The 12,041-nt window shown below is 38.5% G+C and overlaps 1 protein-coding gene across 1 annotated transcript in view; it reads right to left on the reverse strand.

The window, feature by feature from the left end:
* Positions 1-305: 305 nt before the first annotated feature.
* Positions 306-12,041, reverse strand: part of MEGF10 (multiple EGF like domains 10) — a 171,847-nt gene continuing 160,111 nt past the window's right edge. The window contains exons 22-24 of the mRNA XM_023196976.1: positions 6,924-6,968; positions 5,938-6,144; positions 306-4,432 (exon numbers count right to left, since the gene is read on the reverse strand). Of these exons, the coding sequence (XP_023052744.1) occupies positions 4,233-4,432; positions 5,938-6,144; positions 6,924-6,968 (452 nt within the window). The 3' untranslated portion in view covers positions 306-4,232. The remainder of the gene's footprint in view (positions 4,433-5,937; positions 6,145-6,923; positions 6,969-12,041) is intronic.

Raw genomic sequence — 12,041 nt, forward strand, 5'->3', positions numbered from 1 at the left:
AGCAAATCCACATACTATAACCTAAAGCTAGTTACAGAAGACTCGACTCTCAGCCACTAACCTGAGTTCCAGGGATCCAAATATGAATAAAATGTTGCCTGTGTCCGTCAAGAACAAGTAGTCTGAAGGGACAGCCTATATACATGCAAGGAAATATAATGAAATGGTATATATTGCTTTTTAAGTGTGTCTGTAAAGTGTTATGGGGCCACATATGAAAAAAAATAATATTTTTTCCATAGGAACACAAGGTTTTTTCTCTCATTAATCAACAGTAGAATCAGATATAGAAAGAAACACTAGAGTTTTTTATTAGAAAGTTTATTGCATTAATCTATAAACTCGTTTGGTGATATAAATGACAATGTAGACTAATAATGATGAAAGTTTATCATCTTTGGAAAATAGAGATATTTCAACACCGAAAGCATTGTTTGTTTGTTTGCCACAACCACGTAAATTCTAATGCATTTTGATTTTTTCTTTTTAAAAATATAGATTGCAATTCAGTCATATCAAAATGAAGCCTAGACTAAATACTGAACTAGCAGACCCAGTGTTAGGACATCAATATTAACAGGACTCTAAAAGGGCAGTTTGCTGTACATCTTTAGTTAATAAACAAGCAACCATCCATACCATGTGATTCACACTTGCATATGCATGTACACTTTCATGACGTGAAGCCTTGAAGACCAAAATCTCTCTTAAACATTCAGCTTGAATAATAAAGACATGTTGCCCAGAGATAGATAATTCATTATCTTAAAAAATATAACCTTAAAACTTAATTTTGTATGATTTTGTTTAAGCATAAAGTGGACTACTAATATTGACATGAATTATAAATGATATCATGATACCCCTGTTTAACTTTTGCAATATTTACCATTTAAAAATCTCAGTAATTGACGGCCACTGTGGCTCTGTGGGGCTCAAGATGACCCACACTTTCATAAAGTTTTTGCATTTCTCACAACCCACAGTCATTATGCTGATGGATTTGGTTCAGTCAGGTTACAACTGTCCTGTTATAAAGTTCTATGGCTGGTTTTCCTGAAATTGGTGAATATAAATTCCATAAAGATAATGCTAAACATATTAAACTCTCTATTAACATTACTACTATATCATAGGACAGCGATTAATGTCAAACACTGTAAATAATTATAAAATGTTCCTTATTATCATATAATTAACCTCAAATAACATATTCTCTTTATTAAAGCAAACATGAGTTATCATTTGGGCAAGTTCTGATGTACTTATATATAAACACAAATAATTTATAAATTTTCTGATACATCAACTTCTAAGGAAGGAATAATAGTTTGGCTAACAATACTATATGACTGGCATTGGCTAAGTATCTCTAAACTCCTTTACTGCTTTCACCACCACGGGATTTAGAAAGGAAATTAGTTATAGGGTCCAAAATTAACATGGGTTCAAAGGTCATGAGAATAGATTCACTTGGTATGAAGAGTGACATCACTGTAAAATTAAATTCGATACATCTGGAAAAATTCCTAAAGTTTGTAGTTTCAGAGGGAAAATTTTGCCAAGGTTCTTTTGTTTTCTCTTTAATTCTCATTCTAACAAAAGTTTTCTGTTACCCAAATTGATACCAAAATATTTAGAACATTTTGCCTTCTCAACCAGACCTCTCCAAATGTAACACGTAGTTTTACAACATCCAAATTGCTACATGTGTCCTGATGTTTGAAAAGTCCTGAGTAAGCTCTAATAAGAATTGCCTCAATTCAGAACACAAATGTCATTTCAGGACATCAGCTAACTGGAGTGATTTACTTGTCAAAAAGAGCACACAGGAAGGGATAGCAGTGGCCCTTTGGAGTCCACATCTATTGCCCAGATATTTTTTTAAGTTGCTGTTGCCTTTGTACAGTAAGCTTTTAATTTATTAATAGTGGAATGAGAAAAGAAACAGCTGTTTTTTTGACCTATCTCTAGAGAATAATGGGGAAATTCAAATTTACCATGGAGCTCAGAAGAGATGATCTTTAAAAGGGGGAAAATGTCTAATTTTTTCTTACCAGTAAGGACCCCTGATGGCTACTGACTCACACATGTCTCAATTAGATGCCTATCACCTAGAGTTGGGAGCCAGCCGGTGGCTAACTATTGGAATAAATCAATTGTTTCTAAGGTGTGTTCCAGGTCATTTCTTATTTCCTTGAATTGACGTTGGAATTCCTCAAAATGAGCAGCCATCATTGCAGTGAGTCTGCTGTATTATCCGTCTGATCAAACTACCATCATATGTGCCGATGTGTGACATGAAATAACTGGATATTCCAACTCCATAACCAGCAGGGACAATGACTTATGTGCATTACTAGCAGAAGGGATGCACATACATATTTGTTAACTGACTCACTGAGGCAAAATGCCATGTAGGATTTCATGTCTTTAAAAGATTGAAGACCACTGTTTCTCTTACAAAGTTGCTTCCTTATTCAGTTTTTCAGCCCCTTTGTTTGGTCAAATAGATCAATGGAAGGGAAACTGGCTTTCTTGCATCATGTCAGCATTCTCATATTGCAAGATAAGTCTGGTTTGCCTGGAACAGTCCAGATTTAAGCTCATCACAAGATAATTATTAACAATGCCCTCCATTTACTCTCAAGAGTCTCCCAGTTTGGATGGTCAATTCTATGATCACCATAATGAGAGTTTTTTGTAAGATGAGTCTGTGGTACTCATGCAGTAATGTTTCCTTTCTGCTCCCCTTCTCCCTGGTTTAACCAAGGCTCAGAACCAACAGATCAAAAGGAACTCTATTCTGGAATATTGAAAAGCATCTCTATTTCAATCATAAGCCAATCACCTGTGGTTACCTATTTTAGTAACGGCCAATTTTAATCAATTCAAATTATATATTTTCATCTTGTGCCTCCAAAAGAAAAAAGAACAATGCATTTTTATCAAGCAAAAGATAAGTGGCAATAATACAAGGAACAATGAACACATAATATAATAATTTTTCACTAACAATCCAAACACTACAAAACATAGAATATGCAACTTAAAAATGGAAATACAAATTAATGAAAAGTGGGGTACATGTCACATTAGCAATGCAAAAGACCAGCTTAAGCATAGTTTCTCTAAATTGACAATTAATAAAAGGAAAGTGCCCTTTCTCAAATATGCACAAAAATATTTCAGTCACTTCTAGGGAAAGATTAATCAAAATGTACCGCTAATTCTATATTACAGCACGTATTACTAATGGTTTACAAAACGTAGGCATCATCTTGCACTTAAAATTTACAACCTTTATCAATCATTACACACTCATTCCATCCAGTCTGTCAAAAATAAAATTATTTCATTTCTATATTTATGAAATAACTATTGATATGTTATGAATCTCAAGTGGTGAATATGTATGATGGAGCCAGTGATCAGAATAATGTCATAGATCTGAAGTGGGATGAGGGTCAGAGAGAAAACCACCTCTGCCTGGTACATTTGTGTATTGACTTCTGCAATACTTCCTACTATTTCTAAAATAATTCTAATTGCATGTTTTCTTGTTCTAAACAAAACCTAAGATTTTCATATTTAAATTTTCTGTCCACTTTTAGAGTATATTCAAAGTCTATCCAGTTATACCACCTGACAGAATGTTTCCTCCTGCATTCATATTATCCCTACAATTCTGAGTCCAGTTGAATAAAGTTAAGAATAAGGACTTAACAACATGTTCCTTTTCTTCTGCATGTTCAGTGATTCCCACTTTCATGAAGTAAATTTTATGGTAAACCGTACAATCCTAGTACAGCTGTATAATGCAAATGAGAAAGACAATACTCAAATTTTAATTGTTCAAGCAACAATGCCAATGTCCACCGCAACCTGCGTCTCCGAGGGAGTTCTGCAAGTTCATGCTTTCAGCAAACATCTTATAATAAGTCATGCTTCACGGTTATAGTTCAAAAACTAAGAGCAATGGCAAATCACATCTCTAACTCCCTTAAATCCACCTGAACAAAAAGCACCTATAGTCAGTGTCAGCCTCAGCTTTGAGCTTTCCAGTTCATATCCAACAATTGCAGCCTCAGCTTTCAGCTTTCTGGTTCACGTCCAACAATTGCCTACCGAGTTGATTAACATTCACATGAAAGTGACAAAATTGAGGATGGAGAAGAACCAAACAGCAGTTCTGGAAAGGTTTCCAGTGGCTACCAAGCGGTCCTTTGGTGTCATTCACTGCTGCTGCTGCTGCTGCTGCTGCTGCTGCTGCTACCGCCACTGTCCTCTTGCTTGGGGGAAGATGAACTGTCTCGGACTGGCAGCAGGTCATAATGACAAGGGATGTGACTGTTCTTTGGGAGGTCATATGGATCCTGGGTGAGATGCCCATTATTGCTGAATACTCCTTGGACAACGCTCACTGTCGGTTCTGTGATAACCAAGGACACATTAATTTGTCAGCAATGGAAACACTTTTAAAAAGAATATGGCATTTCTTGCAAATTTCAAACATACCAATGGGACTTTTTAAAAAACATAAGGAAATACTGGTTTTAAAAACATGATTTTAAAAATCATCACATACAGGTGGCAATTCTGTATAGTTGGATCAACTGGCAAACACAAATGGTGTTCAGAACAAAAGGATGACCACATAATCAGGATGAAGACATTAAGGGAATATACAGAATCCTGGATATGAATCATGGTCTGAAAAACCCCTTGGGGATAATGTAGGCCAAGCCCCTTATTCCACAGGTGAGAAGACTGAGGTTCTCAAACGTTAATTCGGTTCATGAAAGCACTCAACAAGTTCCCAGCTTTGGGACTCAAGACTCGGGCTCTCAGCTGAGTTCCCATCCTACTGTGGCGGGTTTGCGGGGCAGTTGAAAGGAGAATTGCTCCTGACTTTCCAAAAAAAATGTAGTTCACTTGGACTTCCAGTTTAAAAAGCTGTCTTAATACTTTAAAAAGAAATTATTTTGTGTACTTTTTCCTGGGGACATACCTGGCATAAAATAAAATACTAGTAGTAAAGTAGGCACTTCATTTACAAGTAGTAGAGAATATTTTAAAGTTAAAATCACAAATACTCACAGAGATATCGAAATAGAGAGAGAGAGAAAAAATGAAAATATATAGCCCTATCGTTTAGCCAACGGTAGTGGTGCTATGTTTTATCATTTCCCAAGTGGTATTTGCAAAAGACAATCAAAATAACCTCAATTTTAAACTGAATTCATATTAATTTGCATCACGTTCACATCAGAGAATATTACAACTATATTGGACAAGTTTAAAAGTAGAATGTTTCAATCTTGCTAAATGCATTATATTAATATAATGAACCAGGAAATGGAATCACCTGTTTAATCCACTTGAACCATTTGTTTTGGCTAACTAGCTATATTAGCTATAGGATACATATGCTATCCACATGTGTGCCAAAATATTCACTATGGTTACAAAACAGAAGATGGATGATTAGGTGAAAATTAAAGAAAATTTACCTTAAATTTTTCTAAATGATATTGTCCCTGGAAAATTCCTTTGGCACCAATTAATATGATCACTAAAAACACAGGTCGCATCTATTAATAAAATATGGTGACAAAACCCCGTCTCTACCCAAAATACAAAAAATTAGCTGGGCGTGGTGGTGCTTGCCTGTGGTCCCAGCTACTTGGGAGGCTGAAGTGGGAGGCTGGCTTGAGCCTGTTAGGTGGAGGTTGCAGTGAGCCATGATTGTGCCACTGCACACCACCTGGGTGACAGAGAGAGAGACCCATCTCAAAAAAATACAAAATAAAATAAAATACAGACCATTATTTTCAAAACGATTTCTACAACCTGCAACTATTACATTCGTAAAGACTTTAAAACTGTTTTTAAAAACTTATGCACTCAGTTCTTTCTATGGTTAAGAGATCTTACCAACTTCATAGACATTCTTGTTGGCTGAAGTTGAGTTGTTGATCTCTGCATATGGGGAATCTCTTCGTGCCGGCGATTTCATCTCCACATAACCACACTCTGAGCTTTTAGGGATAAGTACAGGTGGGTCTTTAATAGTGGCATATGGGTTCTCAGAACTGCTTAGGGAGCAATTACTTGAATTATACTCAGAATTCTTTCCCAGGTCTGTGAAGAGAAATGGGAAGAGAAAGCTAATGCTGTGTCACTGGCAACATCATTTCTTGGTAATAATTTACTTTTTTTCTTTATAGCTAGGTTTCCATAATTCTACACACTGAAAATAATACTACACCTTTTCCACTTGTTTTGGAGAGAATTTGCTATAAAATGACCTATTCGTAAAGCAGCTTTAGTTCCTCTCCAAGATGAGTACTGACATCAATATCACTATCTGATTTCATTTGTATGATCACATTCAAATATAATCAATTACATTCTATTTTATTAATAGAAAATTTACTGAAGTTCAATCAAGAAACCAGCTGTTGATGGCCCCAGCGGCACCGAGAGTGCTCGATTATCATGACAAGAAGGCATTTGTGCTGGGAGGACTTCCAGTAAAACTCTGTCCTAGGCACCTAATCACTCATACCCATCCTAAAATGCAGACCTTGGTCAACATGTAACCATGCGGATCTTGTCTTATTGTCTTTGCTATTTCCCCTTATGTGTTTCTGTCTCCCCATAAGCCATATTTCTTTCATATGAGTATTTCCTCAGCAAACTGAATCTTTTGTTCCCCAAAGACTTAAGCTCTACCAAGGTCCACCTCTGGTCAGTTTCTTGATGTCAGTCACACGTTTGTGTGTTTGCTGTAGTAACTGACCACACCAAAAATTCTACATTTTCTCTTGTCACTCTAGCTTGCTTAAAAAATATTTCAGTCTTTGAGGTTAAAAAAATGTAATTGTGCTTCTGATTTCTTCTTCAAATTTACACCATACCTTTTAAGGATTTTCCCATATAGCTTCTGTCAAGTCCAAAAGCACCTGTAATAAAGGAAGAATAAAACACCCAGTGAGAATTTAAAGGAAGAAAAACCCCATCCAATATTCCAAGGTCCTGGAAGAGGATCTCCCACTGCAGCAAACAACCAGGCTGCTGCTTTTCAAGTCTTTACACTGGATCAGTTGTCCCAGATGTCCCCAGTGCTTAGAATTAAACACACACACATTTGGTCATTCACCCAGTCATTTACAGTGATTCAGGAAAAGCTAGTCAAAACAGGATAGAAACTGAGGCCCAGAGATAAATCAGTATACTGATTCAAGGTTGCACAGTGAAAAGACACAGCCAAGACCAGAGGTGACATTTCACACCTATGTGCAGCTCTTTCAAGGCTCTGATGGTTTTCAAATCGTTTTCCCAATAATCATTATTCGGTTATATTATTGTCTTCACTATAAGCATGTTTTCTGGAGACTGGAAGCTTCAAACACTGTTGACTAACACTTTACAGGTGATACTAGCTCTTGCCCTTCTTTATTCATCTTTTATTTTAACAATCTGACTTTTCCAGGTATGGGGACATAATTGTGTATGAGCCCAGATAACACACAAAAAAACCACTTTCTCGTTGGAAAATGGCCAGCCTTTATTTCGTGGGTGTGGGGAGGGAAATAGGAGCGTTCCTGCTCATGCTGGAAAAAATTGAGCACGTAGGCAAGACAGAACGTGAAACCTCTTACAGAAATCAATCAGGTCATAAGCATGTTGTATAAAATATAAGCATTTAATCACAAATTCACACTATTAAAAACAAAATAAGAGGACATTACCTAGCCCATTTTATACTATCTGGTGTATATGTGCAAATTGCATTGTTAATACTGCATGGGAACCAAGTATTCTACTGGAGCTGTGACCAAAAGGAAAAAACTACAGATTAGGAGACAAAGGAATTACATATCATCACTTATTGGCCATACGATTTTGGGCAAGAGGTTCCACTCTCTGAGTGTCAATTTTCTCATCTCTAAAATGGGGAAAACAAATTTGCCTTCCCGCCTTCCAGGGTTTTTGTCATCATTAAGTGAAACAGAGCATATGAAAAGGCTTTGTAAACTCTGAAGCAGCATACAAATGAAGTGTGTCCATTACTCTAACACTCAGTGCATTATACTACCCTCTGCTTCAGTCTTTGCTTAAGCACTCCAAGCCTTTTTCAATTGTCTTTTAAAAGACTATTACAGGCCAGGTGCGGTGGCTCATGCCTGTAATCACAGGACTTTGGGAGCCAAGGTGGTGGATTCCTTGAGCTCAGGAGTTTGAGACCAGCCTGGGCAATCCAGCAAAACCTCGTCACTAGAGCTCAGGAATTCGAGACCAGCCTGGGCAATATGGCAAAACCTCGTCACTAATCTTTTGAAATACAATACAATACAATACAATACAATACAATACAATACTATACGAATGTTACAGACTTAGGTTAAGTAGAGAGTAAAGTAACGACTAGCAATGAACATTCCAGGGAAGTATCTGAGAATGTTAAGGAAATGATACCCCTGCCACTGTGCATGCATGTCTTAGAGTGATGTGAAGCTCAAGTTGTGATGTTGGTGTCCTATGGGGATCACTGAGTAAGCACACACTGTTGTGGAGGAGGAAGCAGCCTCTCCTAAAGGGAGAGGGTCTGTCAGATATCCATCATTGTGGGACAGGAAACAGGAATATTTTCCTCTCTCAGGCACACTCTCTTGCATCTGGGAGGTGAAGAGTCTAACCAAGCCTACAGCTGGAGGGAAAGGCACAGGGTTACGCAAGGAGGCAGCATAAATTGGTGTGTAGTGAAGAATTAACCTGATCGAAGAAAGGGGTGGCCTTTGCCCTCACCTCCTGGGAGGTGATCTTGAAGTCCTTGGACTGTCCTGCCCAATAGGAGTGCTTTTGTTCACCTGGAGGCCCAAGGCTACACTGGATAGTGTAACCAAGTGATTTATGGTGGGGGTTTGGGGCCATATGGTATCACCTCCACCTCTGGAAGGAGAAAGGCTAAAGGTCAATCATGTCTACATGTTGGGAGTCAATCATGTCCATATGACTGAATCCCCCCCTAAACTGTAACCATGAGAATGCCCATTCAATGAGTTCAGTGAGTCCTTGTAGCAAAATGTTGATCCTGAGGGTGGTCTTGGTGATCCTCGAACTTGGAGCTGATGTCAGAAGTCAGGGTGGTCTTGGGAATTCCCAGACTTTATAAAGAGGACCCATGAAGATGGGGCTCAGTCTGTGGCCCCTGAAAACAGCTTTATCAAGGAGCTCTGTCTACACTCCTCTTTGCCAAATACTCTTGGTCATCTCCAGACTGTAGCAAAGTCTTGTTAAATGTCCATTTTAATCTTAGCTGTGCAGTGGCTAGCCTTCCACCAAGATGTGAAAGACAGAACCAGCATGGAGCAGATAGTAAGTTAGGGAATAAGAGCTGGGGCTGTGAGGCCAGACACCCCTGCCAGATTCTCTCTTCATTGCCTTGGAGGATCAGGGAGCTGTTTTAATGAGGGAGCAGTCAGGATTCCCTGTAAACTCCTGTATATACCAATCCCTGGGGCAGGGCTTTCAAATGCTTGGTTTAATTTAATTCACACAATGATCCAGTACACGGTTATTACTCCCATTTTACAAATGAACAAATCAACTCTGAGAGGGTAAGTGATTGGCCCAGTGCCATATCTCAGGGCCTTTTGTGTGTAATTCAAGGCTCTTTCAGATACCATGACGACAACTATGCCATCATTTAAAGCACCTGTATACTTTATCATCCACAACATGCCTGACTCTGTCCTTTGCGAAGAACTTTTTCTGTGCAACAACTTTAAAGGGATGTTAAATGCAGAATTATTCCCAAGTGAGAACAAACCAAGACGATCCAGAATTTCCAATGAAGATTCTATATTCCTAACACTCAGTCCCTTGGGTCTCATGGAGCCACAAAGCAGAGACGTTTACATATGACCAATGCAGTGATGTTGTATCCTCTGGAGTTTTCACAGTGGTCTAAAATAGAACAAGAGGACTTTTCTTTCAGCAGTGCTGGTTGGTATTTTGCTGAATATCAATTCATATATTCCTTTGAGCTAAATTATAAATGTAATTAAGACTCCTAAAAAGTCTCCTTTAATGTTAGATGATGTTACCAATAAGCATATTGTGAGTCTTGTGTGTGACTCACAATACACATGTTGGAAATACACATTCTATTGATAAAAATGGTATAGAATGCAGATAAAAGTTAGGAATTTGTACAGCAAGCGTGATAACCACGACACTATGGAAACGACTAAGAATTTGTATTCACCACTTAAACATTTTTATTTCCATAGAAACAGGCATTCCCGGAGGGATCAGTTCCTATGACTGGCTCAGAAAACCTGACACTGCTTACAGAAGAAGCAGTGTTTAAGGGGAGCAGTCAGAAGACCAACTTGGAAATCTGGCTTTAGCCTTTTCTCCTTTGAAATTTCAGACAAGAGGGTTAACCTCTCTGTGCTTCCCAGTTTATTCCTCTATTATACAAGATTCACGGCACAGGGTCCACCCAGGAGGATTGTCCAATTTAGCAAATAGGCCAAGTGCGGTAGCTCATGCCTGTAATCCCAGCACTTTGGAAGGCCGAGGCAAACGGATCACTTGAGGTCAGGAGTTTGAGAACAGCCTGGCCAACATGGAGAAAGCCAGCATCCACTGAAAACACAAAAATTAGCCAGGCATGGTGGTGCACATCTGTTATCCCAGCTGATTGGGAGGCTAAGGCAGGAGAGTCGCTTGAATCCAGAAGGCAGATCTTGCAGTGAGCCCAGATCATGCCACTGCACTATGGCCTAGGCGACAGAGCGAGACTCTGTCTCAAAAACAAAAACAAAACAAAACATTAACAAAAATACACAAAAATCAGCTATATTAAAATTTTAAAGAAACAACAAATAATCTTTAGCATACATCCCATGTAATACCTGTGATTATTTATACAAAAAATATTTATTATCTATCTGAAATTCAAATTTAACTGGGATTTCTGGCACCTACCTCCAAATGAATGTATGTGAAAGGATTTGTTATCCATAAGACACTGCGTACCTGTAAGTTACTGTATCATCAAACTCCTCCCTGCAAATACGGGGTACAGGCTTAGACACTGCACCGCATAATTAATGGTACATCACAGAAGTTCTTTAAGTGTGGACCAAGCATTCCTGCCCCCCTTTCAGGAGACCTACGAGATCAAAACTATATATACACACATATATTTTAAGAGGTGGGGTCTTGCTATGTCATCCAGATCAGACTCAAACTCAAATAGATATAGCCCCTACCTATCAACAGAAGTTCTTTGGGCTCAAGCAATCCTCCCGCCTCAGCCTCCCAAATAGCTGGGGTTATAGGCCTGTGCCATTGTGCCCAGCTGCAAAACTATTTCCATAACAATACAACATTATTTGCCATTTTCACTCTAATTCTCTTTCAAGCATACAGTGGAGTTTTTCAGAAGCTATACAAAGTATGAGATCAAAACCAACTGAATGCAAAAGCAGACATGATAATCTAGCTATCTTCTATTAAGCCAGACATTAAAGAGAGTTTTTATAAAAATGTAAAATAGTGTTGCTCTTCTCACTAATTTTGGGTAGTTTTGGAAAACGTAGTTCTTTTTCTTTTTTTTTTTTTTTTTGAGAGGGTGTCTCGCTCTGTCCCCCAGGCTGGAGTGCAGTGGCCGGATCTCAGCTCACTGCAAGCTCCGCCTCCCGGGTTCACACCATTCTCCTGCCTCAGCCTCCGGAGTAGCTGGGACTACAGGCGCCCGCCACCACACCCGGCTAGTTTTTTGTATTTTTAGTAGAGACGGGGTTTCACCGTGTTAGCCAGGATGGTCTCGATCTCCTGACCTCGTGATCCACCCGTCTTGGCCTCCCAAAGTGCTGGGATTACAGGCTTGAGCCACCGCGCCCGGCCTGTAGTTATTTTTCATAAAAACAAAATTTATGTTACCGTGAAATGTGATGATTGTTAATTTAAATAAATTAAATACTCTATTTTTTACTTTTATTTACATATCAAATTTCATT

This window comes from Piliocolobus tephrosceles, chromosome 4 (assembly GCF_002776525.5).
Source record: "Piliocolobus tephrosceles isolate RC106 chromosome 4, ASM277652v3, whole genome shotgun sequence".
Taxonomy (NCBI): domain Eukaryota; kingdom Metazoa; phylum Chordata; class Mammalia; order Primates; family Cercopithecidae; genus Piliocolobus; species Piliocolobus tephrosceles.